Source organism: Aulonocara stuartgranti (assembly GCF_965226115.1).
Source record: "Aulonocara stuartgranti genome assembly, chromosome: 19".
Taxonomy (NCBI): Eukaryota; Metazoa; Chordata; class Actinopteri; order Cichliformes; family Cichlidae; genus Aulonocara; species Aulonocara stuartgranti.
The window spans coordinates 13,445,838-13,464,886 of record NC_138955.1 but is presented as its reverse complement, the minus strand read 5'-3'; the positions used below and the strand labels follow the sequence as shown (position 1 = coordinate 13,464,886).

Here is a 19,049-nt window from a genome sequence, read left to right as displayed (position 1 = left end):
TCTGCAACAGAGTCAACAGACTGCACAGAACGGTTTAATGATACTCACTCTAAGCCGGGTTATTTAATGCAAACTTGTGAATTTTGCTGCAGGTAAATAAAGAATGTGTCCGAGGACTTTGGGCAGGGCAGCAGCAGGAGTTAGTGTTCCTGAGAAATAGAAATCCAGAGCGTGGGAGCATCCAGAACGCCAAGCAGGCTCTGCGTAACATGATCAACTCTTCTTGCGACCAGCCTATTGGATATCCAATCTACGTATCCCCGCTGACAACCTCCTACTGCAACTCACACCCGCAGCTCGGACACATCCTGGGAGGTCCCATCAGCATCGGAAACATCCGCAACTTTATTGTCAGCACCTGGCACAGGTTTGCTGGATTTCCTATTGTGTTGTTCTTCTCTGTTGAGTATTTCTTCTGTATATTTTGGATCTGCGTTGAGATTAATGTGAAGATTTCTCTTGTCAGATTACGGAAAGGTTGTGGTGCAGGCTGTAATAGTGGCGGAAATATCGAGGATTCAGATGCAGGGGGTTTGTCCTGCGGCAGTGGGAATGGGACAGGTGGCGACTCTCAGCAGAGCTCAATATCTCAGGGGGGCACCTCAGGACCTCCCCCTCCTCACTCATACCAGCCACATACTCTGGGTGAGAACTACTGCTCCTCTGTCACATTTTGCCTTTAACAGCATAGTATGAAAACTAACCAATTCTCCCCTTTGTGTCCAGGCACCAGTCAAAGTTCCCAGTCGGTTCAGTCGGGTTTGGTGCGGCACTCTCCCGCCCGGGCCTCCGTGGCGAGCCATTCGTCATCATACCGCTATGGCAGCAGCCGCCACTCCTCGCTTCGCACCTCCACCACCGGCCTGGAGCCCTGTCGACGTTCCTCTACCAGCCAGCTGTCTCTACGCACGCTCCCTACATCTCTGCAGCTCCGGCTGGGCTCCACCTCTGATCCCGCTGGCCCTTCGGCCTCCCTCTCCAGCCACAGCATACCTCCCTGCAAACGCCACACACTGGTTGGCCTACTGGGCAATGATGGCCTCTGCAACACTGTGACAGACCCCCTCAGCCAGCACCATCACCATCATCAACACCTACAGCAACACAACCCCACTGTCTCCACAGTACGGAGAGATGACATCTCCTACAGAGTGCAGGTTTGTAAATACTCTGTTCTGTGTATCCACAACAGCAAAAAAAGTCCTGATATAACTATTTTTATTTTTTATTGTTCTCCACTTTATCCTTTGTGTGTTTGTTTGTGCGTGCAGTGTCAGTGATTTCTTTCTAGTAAAAGCCCTCAGTTCCTTTGTGGTTGCATACGTTTTTACACACTGTCGGTCCGTGTCTTCACCTCAGATTGTGGACGTGAGTCTGGTGCTGGAGAACATTAACTTATCGAAGCGGAAAGAGCTGCAGTGGCCAGACGAAACCATGAGACTGAGAGCAGGAAGGACCTGCTGGAGAGACTGGAGCCCTTTAGAGGGCATGGAAGGGCATGTAAGTGTGTTCTCACAGATGTTACCAAATCAGCACCTTTACTTATTTTCACACACAGATGAAGTAAACTCTAGGTCATGTAAATATGTGGCTATAGTTTGCCTCATACACTCATTTTACACACCCACTCACCTCTGGTGCTATAAATGTGATTTAGCAGTTATTATCATGCTTGCACATGACCTATTTTTTTGCCCTGTAACACCCTTTCTGACCTACTTGTTCTGTCATAAATGCTTCATAAATTTTATTGGATGTTTCTTCTATTGCCCCCTGCAGGTGATTCACCGGTGGGTGCCTTGTAGCCGAGACCCAGCCAATCGCTCCCATATAGACAAAACCATCCTGCTGGTACAGGTGGAAGATAAGCTAGTGCCCATTATTGAGACTGGGGTCATTGAGTTGGGTGCAGAGGTTTGAGGATAAGCAAGCACACAAACACAAACAGACACTTGCACGCACACATATACCCCTGCGCGCTTGCGTGGAGATGAAGTCAGACCTTCTTCTGGCTTTTAACAGGAGGCTGGAGACAAACAGGAAATGGGAGCTCTCCCCCCTCCCCCGTTCCTTACTGCTGAGGGGGAAAGGAGGCCAGGGAAATGTGCAAGCACAGGCAGAGTATACATTTATCCAATGCTTTCATCGACACTCACATCCACAATATCTGCCTTGCTTTGCGTCTCAGAAATGCTGCATGACAGTAAACAACTCTTAAGTTAGTTCTTGCTACTGGTAATTAATTTCTATGCATTTCCTTTTCTTTTTTTCTTTTGGAAATCCTGACAGAGCTGAGTGTAAGGAGCTCGTGGAGCTCTTTCTTCTTTCTTGTTTGTCCTCTATTTGCCAAATAAGTTTATTGAATATCTGCTATGGATTCATACATGTGAAATCCTTATGTTTTTTATTTTTTGTTTTTTGCTGCCAAGACTACAAAGAAAGTTGTGGTGCAGAACTGACAGAAGTCAGAGACTCGATGTTGTCCTCAACACCCTCTGTTTCATTGTTGTCATTCCGTTTGGATTAGTTTGAAATTTGCAAGATTAATTTACGCCTAAGAAAAAAAGAACTTGCACTATATATTTTTTTTTAATTTACAGTGATGGACTACAATCTTTAGATAAATTCACATTTTATTTATTACAGATTCTGAATGGCCATGGTTACAGATGCCTTGGGAATGGAAAGAAAAATGCAATCATTATTCTGTTTTTGGCCATTTTTATTTTAATATTTTATGTTTGATAAACTTGAAAATAACTTTTTACTGTATATGATTATATCTATATCTATATATATTTACACAAATATATATATATAATGTCAATGTATAAAAGATTTTGTTTTCAATATTTATTACTGTGAATACGGTATTTACACTTTGTTACATCTTTTTTTTTTTTCATTTTGGGACAAAGATTAATGTACAAAGGACCATTGGTTGAAAATGAGATGCCGCAATTTCAGTGGACTGTTTCTCTATTTAACTTAATTCTTTTCTATATGGAGAAATAAAAGTTTGATTTATTGCTGTCTTTGATACTCTGAATGATTTTATTCATGAGTTTATTTTCAAAAGAACAACCTAAACAACTTTATCATTAAAGTAGCTCTCTTCTGCTTTGCTAATTGTTCTGTGCCATGCAAAAGTTTCAACCCACCAATCATATCTTTTATATTTTGTTTCCAAGGAGACAGACTTTCTTTTTTCATTTTCAAGTTTTTCATTTGGACATTGGCTGCTTTTTCACTCTGTGAAACTCACTCATTATTTTCAGTCCAATCCTTGTTCTTGACCATTTTCAGATCAGTATTTTACATAAATCATTCAAGCATAAAAATGGCACCTAATTTAAAGGCTGAAACTAGTCTTGTTTACAAATAACGGACATCTTGACAAAGAACCAATTTTAAATTCTGTCTTTGTACGCTTTGAGACTGTCAGCCTGTCACAAAAGCAGATTTTGTTCCCATTTCTTTACCTGAATCTATGAAAATTGCCAAAGGAAATGCAGTTGGACAAAGATAAAATAGTGTTTTTGCACCAACAAGGTGATTTCCAAAAACCTGTTTGCTTACAATTAGCATATTTTATGGTGTGCAGTTCATTTTAAAAAAATCAAACAAAATTGCCAGCTCTTCCTTTACCTACAGTCTTAAAAAATATATTTGCAGCAGATGAACAGTGTCAGAAAGTGATGTCTTTAATAAATGGGGGGAGGGGGGGGGTTATCCAGCAAAGATCTAACACAGGCCCTGAGGGAGAGCTCTTCTGTTTATTCAGTTCACTGAAGCCTCATCAATAGAAGGATGGCTGTCAAGGAGCCATTCTTAAGGCACAGGCAGAAAAGGCTGTGGTATGCCAAATTAAACAAGAACTAAACTGAAAATCAGTGGGAACAGGTGCTGTGGAGCGATGTCATACACTGACATCCTTAGAGTCCAAACCTCAACATTACTGGAGCAGTGTGGTATCATCTAGGCAGCAACATCAAAAGAAGAGCTTTGAATTAATTCATTATATCAGTCCTGGCGTTCCATATTCAAGTTGCCTGGATAACTATTCCTGAATACTACTTATAAGAAATTACAATAAGAGAGCTCTGGTTGTTGAAGAACAAAGGTGGTCATAGGAAATATTTGAAGCTTGATAGAATTGTATGGGTTAAAATCATTCTTTCAGAAAGTTTTTTTTTTCTTCTTCATTTGGATCTCTGATGTTAAAGAGCGGTGATTTCACTAATTTGATAATGTTAAGGGCACCGCTTTAACTGTGAAAACAAGCCCACCTACCTGCTCTTCCAACCTTAATGACGGGCTGCAACAAGCCTGAGTCTAACATTATACCCCATATATGGAAAATATGGGGTAAAATTCCCACTTTTAAGCAGAAGCTGAGCAGTCATAATTGTGTCAGTAAGCATAAAATCAAACTTGTGATCAGCACGTGGATTGAATTTTATATTTATGGTTTTGCTGTAGTATATAAAAGGGTGATTAAAATGAAGTGAAAGAGATAGTAACCACAGAGAGAAAATACGACAAAGAAGTAGAGGTGATCATTCAAAAGGAAACACAAAATTACCTCAAAACCAAATTAAAATATAATAAAAAATAATAACAAAAACCGATGTCCAAGGAGATTATGGTGTTTTGAAATTACATCCAAAACATAAATGCATTTATACTTGTGTTATAGCCTTATAACATAATAGTGTCACATGACGGAGAGCTGTTACCTTACTCACATGATTAGCCCCGCCCCAGAGCACTCTGATTGGCTCCCGTAGAAGACGATGCCAACTGTTTTGCCCCCCGACATTAAATATAACTGGAGTGCCGCTGAGGATTTGAGTGTAGTCGGTTGTTGCCCCCTTCCTCGTCTAACAACGCAAAGAAAAGGTAATAAAATATGTTTTTGTCTTCCTTTAAAACTTCTAGGACTGAGCGGTGTGTCTTAATAGCTTTAACTCACTCCGAGTGTTTTTTTAAAAGTCCATGTTTTGCGAAGCTTGTTGTGCTACTGATGGCTAGTTAGCTTCCCAGAATTATCAGGTGAGACGTTTACGTGTTTGTTGCCACCTCGGTAAACATAGCTGAAATCTAGAAGAGGATCTGAATATTTTTCCCTACTGTCATCCATCCAGGAATCCCACAGAAAGCGAGGAGATGTGTCGGTCCGTCCTATTCGCCCTGCTTGGTCTGACAGCCGGACTCGTTATTGGGTTTCCCACCCAGGAAGAGGAAAACAGTGGCGGAAAACACTGGGTGCTTATTGTGGCTGGCTCCAACGGCTGGTACAACTACAGGCACCAGGTGAAACTGCGACCACCGTGCGAGCTGTGCATGACTCGATAGTTTTCTCTCATGGTTTTTGATAAGCACCGCTTTAAGCTCTGATAAGCTAACTTCCCCTCCCTAATGCATGTTTTCCAAGTGCTCCTCCCGCTGCTTAAAAGGCTGCATACTGTGATAATGTGGAACTGACCTCCGAATCTTTTGCTCTCCTGCTCGCTCAGGCCGATGCTTGCCATGCCTACCAGATTGTCCACAGGAATGGCATCCCCGACGAGCAGATTGTGGTCATGATGTACGATGATTTGGCTGAAAATGAACAGTGAGTTGGCACTTTTGTTTCTCTGCTTGTTCATACTTCTTCTTTCCTTAAAATGTTTGACACAAACTCATCCTAATTTTAGTAGCTGTTGACCTTAGTAGGCTATTAACTATTAGTAAGATATAGCACACAAAAACTCAATCTTAAGCCAGAAAAGGCTGTTTGTAGGCCCTGTTACATCTGACTCAAATTCAAGAGTCTCTGCTGTCATTATGCATCCATAACAAAAGTCTAGCTTTACTATCTCACATGCTGCATTACATTTACATAACAGATAAATATACTGACACGTGTATCTGCTGTGTTTGTGTATATACATACAAATACACGTATACACAAGAATATTGTACGTTAGCACTGAATATGAGATATTATAAACTACTTGTATATAAATATGTGTAATGTATATATCTTAGGGTGGATTTGAAAAAATAGGATAATGCACTTTACATGAGTTACTAAATATATAACGTATAAATGTATCCATATATTCCTGAGGAGCATAAACATGTGGAATTGAGCAGGAGAATATATCACAGTAGGGTTATAAAGTCATTTGACAGCTATGTTCAGCAAGAAGCCTGAAATAATCTTCAAGTCTCTGTGTGAGGATAGCTTTGAAGCACCTTCAGAGTCTTTGTGGATTTCCCCTTCACTCTTTGCACAGTGAGTAGGCTAAAGATGAGCCGGAGATTGTGAGGATGCATCTATAGAAGTTGTTAAGCAGGTTTTTGGAGGAGTCTGGCTTAGGAAAGGCACTCTGTGATGGTGACTCCTAGGAACCTAAAACTGGAGACTTTCCCCAGCTCTCTATGGTGTCAAACTGTGAATCTCCTCCCTGTAAAGACCGACTAACACTGTTTCATCAGGATCACAAAAGACAAAGACAAAAAGTAACTGCTGACAATCCAGTTGTTTGCTAAATTACCTTAAATGGCCTTCAGCTTTGGTGACTGACTGACATAAACAAACAAATCAGAGCAACCATTGTAGACACTGAACAACAGGATTTGTTTTTTAATGAATGAATTCTTGATGTTTAAAAATGCTCAGAAGATTAAATTACTCTTGGATCTACTTTTTCAAAAAATAAAAATAGTTGTATTGTCAGTCATTACTTTTTTGTCTTTGTCTTTTTTGATTCTGATGGAACATCTTTAGTCTCTCATGGAAAACTAACAGTCTGCTGGCATCATCTTTGGAGATAGTGGTGGGTTTCAGGGTTTTCGCAGGAATTTCCCAATCAGATCAAAAAGCTGCATTGGCATTCCTCCTGTCACTGTGTTGCAGGGCCCTGCATCGCTCAGAAAAACATGTTGAGTGAATGAGTCGTGCTGAGAGGAGTCACGAGGAAGGTGCTTCCATAGAAATAGTCTCGGAGTTATGTTACTGGCAGAGGAGGGGTAATGTAAGGAGATGTGTTGGTTGCGGGAATCACAATGGCAGTTACAGAGTGGGACGCAATGTAAAACCCAGCTTTAGCAGTGATTTGATAGAGTTGGCCTGTGCTACTTAAATTTCAGTTAGCTGTTACTTTAATTAGAGATACTTTAATATATTAGCAGCTGTTTACAACAAAGACTTTTCACTGTGTTTTGCTTGAAGTTTACCGGGCAGTCAATCGAGTCATTCTTTCAGGTTCATTTCAGACATTTAGTAAAGTTTTTGATAGAACTTTCTGATAAAATGGGAGACATATGTTCCTTATTTTTTTGGTTATTTTGGATCATAACCCATGTGTAGACATGTTTATTCAAGTTGACAGGCACGATGCACGCTGAGTAATGCTGTTATTGTTAACTGTTCCCACACCTTAAAATGTTCCATGAATGTCAGTCTGCTTTGTTTTTTGAGAGTTTGAGAGACATTATGCAATATGGGATTTAAAAAAAAAAAAAAAAAAATTTAATATCCGTGTCACGCGCTTGTATCACTGCCATTGTAATCACAGACTGAGCATCTGGTTAATAAATATCTAGCTACAGAATTGTAAAAAAGAAAGACAAACTGTACGTATCTGTGCGCAGATATGTATACCATAACATTTCACTATAAATGTTATTCATTGATTTATTTTAACATCTGTGGTGTCATATTGTTTTGTGGCTCTGTCACCAGATGAGTGAATCATTGTTATCCATCTGTTTCCCTTTAATCTCACAAAGTGTTTTATCAGCTATTTGCACTTCCTTCTGTGTGTCTGAATCATGTTTTTCTTCCAGGAATCCTACCCCTGGGATACTGATCAATAGACCAAATGGCAGTGATGTGTACAAGGGAGTTCCTAAAGACTACATCGGGGAAGTGAGTGCTTCAGTGCATTTCTATAAAAGATCAACTGATTTCAATATTTTCCAGACGATTGTTTGAAGAGGCTTCTCTGCTGAAAGCAAACTTTGTGGGTTGATGTGTCTGTTATTGCAGGATGTTACCCCAGAAAACTTCCTGGCAGTGTTGAAGGGTGATGCCTCAAAAGTCAAAGGTGGCTCTGGAAAAGTGCTGAAGAGGTAAGTGGTTAAAAAAGACAGGAAGTAACGAGCGCGTGGCCAAACAACAATAAATCTGGTTTGTCCCTGTTAACTTTGTTCTCATTTTCCTGGCAGTGGACCCAATGATCATGTGTTTGTTTACTTCACCGATCACGGAGCACCTGGTATTCTGGCATTTCCCGCCGATGAGGTGAGTACCTTTTTGTTTTTTTTAACTTCCTGGCACTGCAACAACCACAGACAGGTTACACCAGATTCACAAAGAGCCTTATTGCTTCACAATCACTTTGATATGTCTGGGTTGGGTTTTTTTTGTTTTTTTTGTTTTTTGCAATTTGGTGAAATATCTAATTATTAGATGGAATATTATGAAAAGATAGCAGTCGCCGCATTGAGGTCAAACACAAATGGTTAACACAATTTGAACATTAACATTATCATTGCAATCAGCATTGTTAGTGTTTAACTTGTCAAACCAGGAAGACATCCTCACCAAGTAAACTAACCGTGTTTTGGGACCTTACATATCTCCTAATTTGCTGATAAATCAGTTTTTATGTTTGCAGTGCATGCCATCACGGTGCTCTAAGAAACACTAGTGTATAATTGTGGTTAATGCAAATTTGTCACCTCTCTGTCTGCAGCTCCATGTTGAAGACCTTCAAGCAGCCATTACATACATGCACGACAACAAGAAATACAAAAAGGTGATGTTTGATATGTACCGTACAAGTGTGGGCACGTCCCGCAGTCTAAAATTCAGTTGATAAAGTGTTGATGTAGCTGTGCTGATGTGTAAGGTCATAACATTTGTGTTTGGTCCACACACACACACACACATAGATGGTGTTCTACATTGAAGCATGTGAGTCGGGGTCAATGATGAACCACCTGCCTACTGACGTTGATGGTGAGTTGAACTTTATCAGCAGAATTACTTTCCTGTAAAAAAAAAAAAAAAAAAATGATGAACCAGCATCAAGTGATGAGAGCGAAACTGATGCTGGTCTATGCTTTTGATGGGATCAGACTAGGATCATGTGATTTTTATTTTTCATGTTTTAATTTTTATTTTTTATTTTTTTAAATCAGCCCTGCGTTACGCTACGTGTTATGTTGACTAGACAGATGTCAGGTCCGTGGTTTGAGGACTTCTGCTTTTGACTTTTAGTCTTTTGTAAGAATCCATTAAATGCTGAGGTCAGCTGCCCAGCTTGTGGTCATCTTTAAGCACAGTTACTGTGTCGGACATCAAGTGATAAACAGAACCGGACCTGCACATGACATTGATCAAGATTCTTCTTTGATTGTTTTCAATTAATGTCTGTTTTTGATGTGTCCAAGTGTAAAGCAGTTACTGAAATTTGTGTTTAGATCTTCAGTTACAACCTTCAAATTTTTCTGAGGCTGTTGAACAGATTAGCGAGCGACCTTTAGATCTGCCTAGTGTAAAACTAAAGTCTCCTAACATGAGAATCTCTGTGTATTCTTCAGTGTATGCCACCACAGCAGCCAACGCTGAGGAGTCCTCTTATGCCTGCTACTATGATGAGAAACGGGACACCTACCTGGGTGACTGGTACAGCGTGAATTGGATGGAGGACTCTGATGTGGTGTGTGATTATCTTCCTCATTTGTGTCCAAATCACAGCTTCTAATATTTATTCATTTTTGAAAAATATTTTAAAAAGAAAAATGTAATTGTTGTCTGTTATATTGTGACTCTGAACTTCAGAGTATCTTGTGTGGTGGCTTTAACACATCTTATAATGTTTAGACTTCAGGCTACAGGGAGAGGTGCACATCGGATTATGGTGTAGATGTAGATTTAATCCAGAAACATGAATCCACTGAGAGAATGAAAAAGGAAGAAACGGTTAACGTCTAAGATTGGCAGGAAAAGGAAGTGATAAACGTCTCCAAACGTAGCAGCAGAACTTTTGTCTTTAACCAGCCCCGAGTACTTTGCATAAGTGTGTAACAGTAGAACAGAAACCTGACCATGAGACAGTCAAACTGCCACACATTATTTTACGGAACGAATTCACTGACTCTTCATGTGACTGTTATTTTGGAAGCATTTTATCACATTCACTTTTTTTTTTCTGTCTTTGTGCATCCAGGAGGATCTGAGAAAAGAAACATTGCTACAGCAGTTTAAGATTGTGAAGAACCACACAGACACAAGCCACGTCCAGCAGTACGGAAACAAGGTTAGAGCAAGAAGGCTGTGCAAACTGTGAACGAAATGCTTCAATGAGCACTTGTCAGTTCTAGACTAAAGAAATTTGAGGGGGAAGTAGTGTTTCGTTTAAAGTTGGAATGACTTGCAGAATGTGTTCATGTATGTGAGTGAAAAAAAAACAAAGTTTGTTTCCTCCTTCTATTTTAACGCTTGTACATCTTTCTCTACAGACTTTGGCCCACATGAAAGTTATACAGTTTCAGGGTAATCACAAAGCAGACAGTCCAGCTCCGATGAACCTGCCACCAATTACAAACCTGGATCTGACCCCGAGCCCTGACGTTCCTCTGGCCATCCTGAAGAGGAAGATGATGGCCTCCAATGACATCAGTGTGGCACGGGGCTTGCTCATGGAGATCAGTGCCCACCTCAAGGTAAAGACTGACAAAGCTTTCTAATGTTTGTGGCAGTGTGCCAGTACACTGAAAATCCATTTGATGACAATTTACCATTAAAGAGTGTGTGAACCTTTGTCTGTGTAGCTCAGGGACATTATGGCCGACACTATGCGCAAAGTGGTCGAGAGAGTCGTCGGCAATACGTTCAAAGCCAATGACATGGTAAACAGCAGAGCTGACCTCTCCCAGCATCAGTGCTACAAGGCGGCAGTGAAGCACTTCAAACACAACTGCTTCAACTGGAGCAAACCTGAGGTAGAGCCACACACTATGAGTCTTTCAGCTCCTTTTTAACAGACCCGAGACATCCCATTGCAGTTTACAGAGTGTCTGTGATTCATATAAAGCCATTAATAAATGAGTCACCATTGTGGCCACATTTCAAGCTTACAGTAGAATTTCGCTCTCATGCCTGGACTCTGGTTCTCCTTGTAAAGGGGAAGTGCCAGACCAGTTTCACATGCTATTCATCAGCAGGTATCGTACTCGCATTCATCAGCTCTTTTGCATTCAGCTGACTCTAATCCAGACACTCTGAGAATAAGCTTGAACTCCCACTCACAGTTCTATGAAAGCCATATTAAAAGCATCACACAGTAAGCATATTGCCCACTGTGATCTTTGATTATTTAGGTTCAGGATAAAGGAAAATGGAGGAAAAAATATATAAATAATAAGGTAAATTAAAAGTAATATCACTCAATAAAGTAATAAATGATGAAAGAAAATCACATGACTAAGATATTGGATTGACTTGCTGAATAATACTGAGAAATATGTTAATTACGTGTAAAAAAAAAAAAATCAGTATTAGTTGGATTTTTAAAACAGAATTGAGCAGTAAATGTTGTTTCTCTGTTCATCGTGGTTGTCACACCATCTGGCAGTGAATGATCAGAAATACTTCAATTCAATTCAGTTTAATTTATGTATTGCCAAATCCCAACAGCATTTGCCTCAAGGCGCTTATTATAAGGGAAAGACGTCACCAGAATACAAAGTTACAATCAGTAACTTCCGTAACACTAATTGTCATCTCAGTGACTGGGAAAGCCCTTAATCACATGATTTAAACTCAGTATTTTCCCCAGGTGCTTTCATGCAGCTGTGTGCTTTTATTCTGAAAATCTTCTTTTGTTTTCTCTGGACAGTTTCTGATGTTTCTGACGTAGAGCCACACACTATGAGTCTTTCAGCTCCTTTTTAACAGACCCGAGACATCCCATTGCAGTTTACAGAGTGTCTGTGATTCATATAAAGCCATTAATAAATGAGTCACCATTGTGGGCACATTTCAAGCTTATAGTAGAATTTCGTTCTCATGCCTGGACTCTGGTTCTCCTTGTAAAGGGGAAGTGCCAGACCAGTTTCACATGCTATTCATCAGCAGGTATCGTACTCGCATTCATCTGCTCTTTTGCATTCAGCTGACTCTAATCCAGACACTCTGAGAATAAGCTTGAACTCCCACTCACAGTTCTATGAAAGCCATGTTAAAAGCTTCACACAGTAAGCATATTGCCCACTGTGATCTCTGATTATTTAGGTTCAGGATAAGGGTAAATGGAGGAAAAAATATATAAATAATAAGGTAAATTAAAAGTAATATCACTCAATAAAGTAATAAATAATGAAAGAAAGAATAATACTGAGAAATATGTTAATTACATGTAAAAAAAAATTAGTATTAATTGGATTTTTAAAACAGAATTGAACTTGTTGAATTGAAATTGTTTCTCTGTTCATCGTGGTTGTCACACCATCTGGCAGTGAATGATCAGAAATACTTCAATTCAGTTTAATTTATGTATCGGTAACTTCCGTAACACTAATTGTCATCTCAGTGACTGGGAAAGCCCTTAATCACATGATCTAAACTCAGTATTTTCCCAGGTGCTTTCATGCAGCTGTGTGCTTTTATTCTGAAAATCTTCTTTTGTTTTCTCTGGACAGTTTCTGACGTTTAAGGGCATCAGATAAAAAAAGAAAAAAAGAGGAAGCTGGTGAACATTTGAAGATTCGTGTAAAACACAGCTTGTGGTGACGTTTCTGACGTGTGACGATTTGATTTCTTTGCAGTACGAATACGCACTCAGACATCTGTATGCGCTGGTGAACCTTTGTGAGGGAGGATATCCTGCAGAGAGGTATAGACCACTTCTCATTTAATGTAACGAGTTACCTGAGTTTCTGTTGTCTTTGGGGGTTTTTTCTCTGTAATTCAGTGTCAGTCATCTGATTAGGTGTGTGTGTGTGTGTGTGTGTGTGTGTGCGCACACAGTATGTGGATTCAAGCTGATCTTAACTCAGATTTTAGTCGATTTGTTTCTTGTAAATAGAAGTAGCTATACACTAGTACAAAACCTTTGCACCATTTAAATGTGGCTTTTTGTTTGTTTGTTTATGACTCTCCTGTCTGTTAACAGTGGGTTTTGCTGTGTTTTTGTCAAGGGGAAAGCTGTTTGAATAAATCATCTTGGTCTCTAGGAACATATGAAGTGAATTTTTCACATCAGTCCTTAAAAATAACATTTTTGACAGATAATCAATAGCTGATAATCAGTCATATTTCTTACTGAAAAGTGATAAAGACACTCTTTTTTTTTTTCTTGTGGATGGATATATATATATATATATATATATATATATATATATATATATATATATATATATATATATATATATATATATATATATATATATATATATATATATATATATATTTATTTATTTATTTTTTGGTTATCTAATACTAAGGTAATCTTGTTTTGTTGTCTCTCCGCAGCATCCAGCAGGCCATGGACACCGTGTGTGGCCACTAAAAGGATTTCTGTGAAACCATCAAAGCCTCTGGTTCTTCCGCTTGAGAAGCTGCGAAAACTGAGCTTCTCTTTGCACCACTTGGGAATCAGTCGGATGTGGAGCTGACCTTATTGTCTTATGAGCACACTATAAATTTTAAAGTCGTTTTTGATTTTACTGATTTTTCTTTTATGATGACTTCACAGTGAAGAGCGTGCGAGACTTTTTATTGCTACCCGTTTTGTTTTTAGAACAAAATACACAATTATAATATGGACTGCAAATAAAATTGTTTGCTAAGCTTTATTTGTGGTATTGCCAAGGGCAGACCACTAAACAATGAATGTTAAGCCTCAAGAGACTTTTTTTGTGACACTGCTGGGAATAAAATCCGATGGAGCCAAGGTGACATGCTTTCTGGATGATATTTCTAATAGCTGCTGTTTACTGTTTCAGCAGCTAACCTCAGAAGGATTTCTTTTCCAGATAATTCTGCATTTCCTATGATCAGAAACCTTTAAGTTTGCACACCACTGTGTGATAGATACATAAATGCACCCATATCCTCTGGCTGTGAACTGCTGTGAGCTTTAACAGGATTTTGGACTCCCTGTGATCTTGATTTTTAAAAGCTGATAGTTTATTACAGGATACCAATGAGCCCGAGAGCAGGTCTATATTTACAGAAACAGAACAGAGACTGTGGGGTCATCAGAGATCAGGGGCCTGTTCTTCGTACGTCGCTTACTACATCCAAGATCAAATGACACATCCAAGACCAAACCATCGCGCTAACCATGCGCTAACCCGAACACGCCTGCTGTTGACGATTAGTACAGCTGGACGCAGTAATGTGACATCACTGGGTGTCGTAAAAGGGGCTACGCATCGATAGTAGAAACATTGATCGGCAACCCGCTGATTGGTCGGCGAAAATGTCGAAGGGGCGCGCTCGGTATTTTCCGGCAGCAGAGCAAGAACTCATGAGTGAGGGATTTCAGGAGTTTCAGAGTTTAATTAAAACGCAAGAGAAAACTGCAAAGGCTGCAGAAGCAAGGAGAGAGGGCTGGCAGAAAGTTGCTGACAAATCAAACTCGTAGGTAATTTAATAATAATACTAATAATAATGGATTGGGTTCATATAGCGCTTTCCAAGGCACCCAAAGCGCTTTACGATACCACTATTCATTCACTCCCACATTCACACACTGGTGGAGGCAGCTACGGTTGTAGCCAGGCTGCCATATCGCGCCATCGGCCCCTCTGGCCAACACCAGTAGGCGGTAGGGTAGATCTATCATATGACACTATATTGTCCAATATCATATGGCATTATATTATATTATAATATGTTATATTATATCCCCTGGATATAGTGGAATACAGGAGTATTCTACAGAATGGTAATATTTATCTCTTACATTGCTTTTCGTCTCTTGGCAAGGTAATACTGGCCTGTAATACTCTGTTAGTTTGTTCATAACAGCAACCAAGAAAAGGGCAGAGGAAAAAAAGACAGGTGGTGGTCCTGCACCCCCTCGTCAACAAGTTGGTTATGTAAATAATACCCTCACGGGAATATCGATATCTCTCAATGAGCACACTGTCGCGCTGAGCTAAAGGATCCTGTCTATCCCGTAATATATGCTGAATTCTGAGGACTCTCCTTATCAATCTTGCACCTTCCTCAATGGGTGGCTCGCGTATACGGACAGGACATGGCTGCGACAGGCTTCCCAAATCCACCTTCGCTTTTATAGCCGTGGTCTCTCATCTTGATTACACGAAGTAATTTACAATTGCTACTCTGAAATATGAATTACATCTGTAATAATCACATACATGTAATAGAATGTTAATAGTACATTTCCCTTTTTTAGGAAATGACCTGTATGTATCTGTGTGACATCAATAAAAGGATCAAGTGCTGCATTATCTTTAGTTACATTGATGTTATTTATTTATGGTGAAACAGTGGTGGAATATCGCTGTTGCTTTCGTATAAATGAAGCGGACATACCTGCGTGGCCGCGATCTAATCCTGTTTACATAAAGTAAACCTGCTCCAGAGCAGGTTTACGCTTACGGCTCTGTTGCTATGACAGCAAGTCCCGGATGAGCTTCGGGGAACCGAACGATCCAGGATCACGCAAAATCGTCAACAATCTAATCCAGCTAACTTACTTAGCGAGGTACGAAGAACAGGCCCCAGGTGAAGGGCTTGAGATTGATCAATTAAAAACAAACTTGTTTATACTACAGCATTGGGGCTATTAGTGTCATTGATTTATGTAAATTCCTTTAAAAACATTTTAAAGGAATTTCCTCATTTTCCACTGCAGAAAGAAATCTAAATAAAGTAAAAATGCACTCACTAAGCATTGCTAATACTGGCTTTGACTCTTTTTTTTTTTTTTTTTTTTTTTGCCTTCAGAGCTGTTTTAATTCTTCATGGCACAGATTTATTAAGGTAGTGGAAGCAAACTTCAGAGACTTTGGTCCATATTGTCATGATAAAATCACATAGTTGCTGCAGATGTCGGCTGCACACCTGTAATGCAAATCTGTTGTTCTAAAATGTCCCAAAGATTCTCTGTTGGATTGAGATATAGTGACTGTGGACGCCATTTGAGTAAACTGTTTTCAAGGAACCAGTTTCAGATGAAACTGGTTTATGACATGTTACCCTGCTGGAAGCAGCTATCACAAGATGGGTAAACACTGTGCTGAACTGGTACTAAGAGGGCCAAAGATTGCTGAGAAAAACTCCCTCACACCACGACCAGAAGGCTAAACTGTCAGTTCAAGGCAGAATGGATCAGCTTTCATGTTCACGCCAAATTCTGACCTTGCCATCTGAATGTCGCTCTCATTAGACAAGACAATGTTTCTCCAATCTTTTGCTGTCCAGTTTTGGTGAGCCTGTGGGACTTTCAGTTTTCCATTCTAGTAGTAGACTTGTGGCCATTCTCCTTTAACTTCTGACATCTACAAGGAGTTTTCACATGCACAGCTGACAGTCAATGGATATTTTCTGTTATTTGGACTTTTCTCTGTAAACTTCAGACATGGTTGTGTGAGAAAATCCCAGCCGATCAGCAGTTTCTGAAATACTCAAACCAGCCCATCTGGTACCAACCATACCACTTTCAAATTCACCTAATTTACCTTCTTTCCCATTTTAAAGCTCAGTTTGAACAGTTTGAGCAGGTCATCTTGACCATATATGCCTACAAGCACTGAGTTGAGGCCATGAGATTGGCTGATTAGTGATTTTGCCTAAAAAACAAACAGTCGAACACTTGAACCTAATGAAGTCACATTTCCTTTACTATTTTTTGTCTCTCCAGAGTTCAGTGGAGACTGTTGTTATAAATATCAGTGCTTTTTAAGTCTAGTTGACAAGTTCTCATTTTGAGAAGAATTTTTGAACCTATGTATATATATATTTAAACATATGTTTAAACTGTGATAATTTAAAAATTATAATTTAGAAAACGAAAGAGATGGATTCCAGGAAGAAGAGAGCTGATTACCTCAAATTAGGAAGAGCTAATTACCTTCCAGTTAGCTCCTCCGGAAGTGCTGTTTATTGTTATTTATTGATATTATTTATAACACATCAAAGATAATGTCATTCTAAGTATACTTTGAGTTTTGAACATAACACGAAACCCTTAAAACTGCATGAACTAGTGTGACGGAAAAACTATAAAATTGCTCCATCTAGTGGTGAAATCTTTACTTACATGTTAAAATTAAAATTATACTCGGTTTGGGTTCTTTAATTTTTGACTGACTATATTTCTCAGCCCCCGTATTTGTTGTTATTGACATGCTTGTGTGAAACCCTTGTGTCACTTACGGCTTTCTTTTGCGTGGAAATTTGAAAAATAAGGGGCAGCAGTTTATTTAAAGATGTGCAAACATTCGTGGAAATACAGTAAATCAGGCAGAGTTTTAACGAGATTAAACTTCAATATTCGGTATGACCACCTTTATTCTTCATAACAGCCTGAACCGTCTTAGGCAAGCTTTTTGTAATTTCTTTAAGTAGTCTTCAGGATGAATAGTTCTCCAGGCCTCTTGAAGGACACCCAAACCTCTGCTTTTGTTCTCTATTCTGCGTCAAGATGATGATTCCACCCATTTTGATAAGATCTTCATGACCGCTGGATGAAATGCATTCCAGACATGTGCTGGAGATAGTTTTTTTTTTTTTAGGGCAGACAAATCTTCAGGTTCACCTTACTTACTCAAAGGTAGATCTGTAGTCGTGAGTCATCCTTTCTCATATGCACACTCTCAATACAACCATAACAGACAACACTTGCACATAATACACACACACGCAATCACTCTTTATTTATCCTCCAGTTGTCCAATTTCTTGAGATTTGCTAAGTTTTTAGAATCGCCTTGTTGGTGCAAACCTTTTTTTCTCTCTCCCCCTCCCCCTTACAGTTGGTTAATTCAGGATTTTTCATTCAGCTAAGGAGCAGGAACAAATTATGTGTTTTTGTGACAGGCTGATGATTACAAAGTGGCAAAAGAAAAAATTAAAACAGTTTCTGTTGTCTGTTATGTGTAGACATAACACTGGTTCATTTCTTCTTTTTATGCTTGAATGATTCCCAGGTCGATGTTATGTGCGTAACACAAAACTTAGAAGAACATCTGGATCCTTGGTAGCAAAACTGAAAGAAATGGTGGTTGAGTCCTTCATTTTGAACAGCAGTGTATGTCTCTGTATAAGCTCTGCATTGGAATTATCATCAGTATGTATGTACATGTCTATTTATTTATTTGTTATTTGTGGGAGATATAAAAAACCCCAATTTGATTTATGAAGAATGCCCAGGTTTGTGGGTACTGACCTGAAAAATCGGACTTCTTCTTTTCAGGCCTCTTAAATTTTTGATTTGATAGCTTTAAATTTAAAGTAAGGTATTCAAAATTTCATCATACAAAAAAGTATGTGGAAGTATGTTGAAAAGTTCAAATTTTGAGAAACGTAACTTGAAATTATTTTCTTCTTCTTCTTCTTCTTCTTCGTATTATTATTAGTATTATTATTATTAGTAGTAGTAGTAGTAGTATCATTATTATTTGTTTGTTTTAATTTTATGAGCCATAGTGAACTTTGTTTAAAAATGGTATAGTATAATGTATAATGGAAGTGATATCCACTTTGCGTGTGTTTATCTGGAACTGTTAAAAGTTGAAACTATTTTTATTTTTATCTATTTATTTACTAGTTCTTACTTCAGCCAGAAAATAAACCTGTCGACATTTTCCACAAATTATACAATTTTTAAAAGCATTTATATATCCAGCTCTGTCCTGTCCATTATTAGTTTTAATTATAATTGTTAAGCTTTAAAACTGTAATTATTGTTTATACACCGCTGTGTATAAACACATCGCCGTTTTTGACATTTTTAGGCAGGCATCAAGTCTGCCACCTAACCCCGGTGAGAACGGCCCAACGGGGAGGCG

At 39.0% G+C, this 19,049-nt stretch overlaps 2 protein-coding genes across 8 annotated transcripts in view; both read left to right on the top strand.

The window, feature by feature from the left end:
- pcnx1 (pecanex 1) overlaps positions 1 to 2,132 on the top strand; it is a 36,287-nt gene extending 34,155 nt beyond the window's left edge. For 6 of the 7 annotated variants that reach the window (XM_082515908.1, XM_082515907.1, XM_082515906.1 and 3 more), the window contains 5 exons: positions 93 to 367; positions 467 to 645; positions 727 to 1,157; positions 1,360 to 1,500; positions 1,780 to 2,132. In XM_082515908.1, coding sequence (XP_082372034.1) covers positions 93 to 367; positions 467 to 645; positions 727 to 1,157; positions 1,360 to 1,500; positions 1,780 to 1,920 — 1,167 coding nt within the window. In that variant the 3' untranslated portion in view covers positions 1,921 to 2,132. Of the gene's footprint in view, positions 1 to 92; positions 646 to 726; positions 1,158 to 1,359; positions 1,501 to 1,779 lie in introns of all 7 variants that reach the window. The other variant, XM_082515902.1, reaches the window with a different exon arrangement.
- A 2,647-nt stretch (positions 2,133 to 4,779) lies between these two features.
- lgmn (legumain) lies at positions 4,780 to 15,939 on the top strand. Its single transcript, XM_082515900.1, has 15 exons — positions 4,780 to 4,902; positions 5,148 to 5,316; positions 5,520 to 5,617; positions 7,840 to 7,921; positions 8,042 to 8,124; positions 8,221 to 8,296; positions 8,751 to 8,813; positions 8,950 to 9,016; positions 9,601 to 9,719; positions 10,230 to 10,319; positions 10,522 to 10,725; positions 10,834 to 11,004; positions 12,829 to 12,896; positions 13,535 to 14,279; positions 15,770 to 15,939. Exons 2-14 carry the CDS (start codon positions 5,170 to 5,172, stop codon positions 13,569 to 13,571), a joined length of 1,305 nt encoding a protein of 434 aa, XP_082372026.1. The 5' UTR covers positions 4,780 to 4,902; positions 5,148 to 5,169; the 3' UTR covers positions 13,572 to 14,279; positions 15,770 to 15,939.
- Positions 15,940 to 19,049: the final 3,110 nt, after the last annotated feature.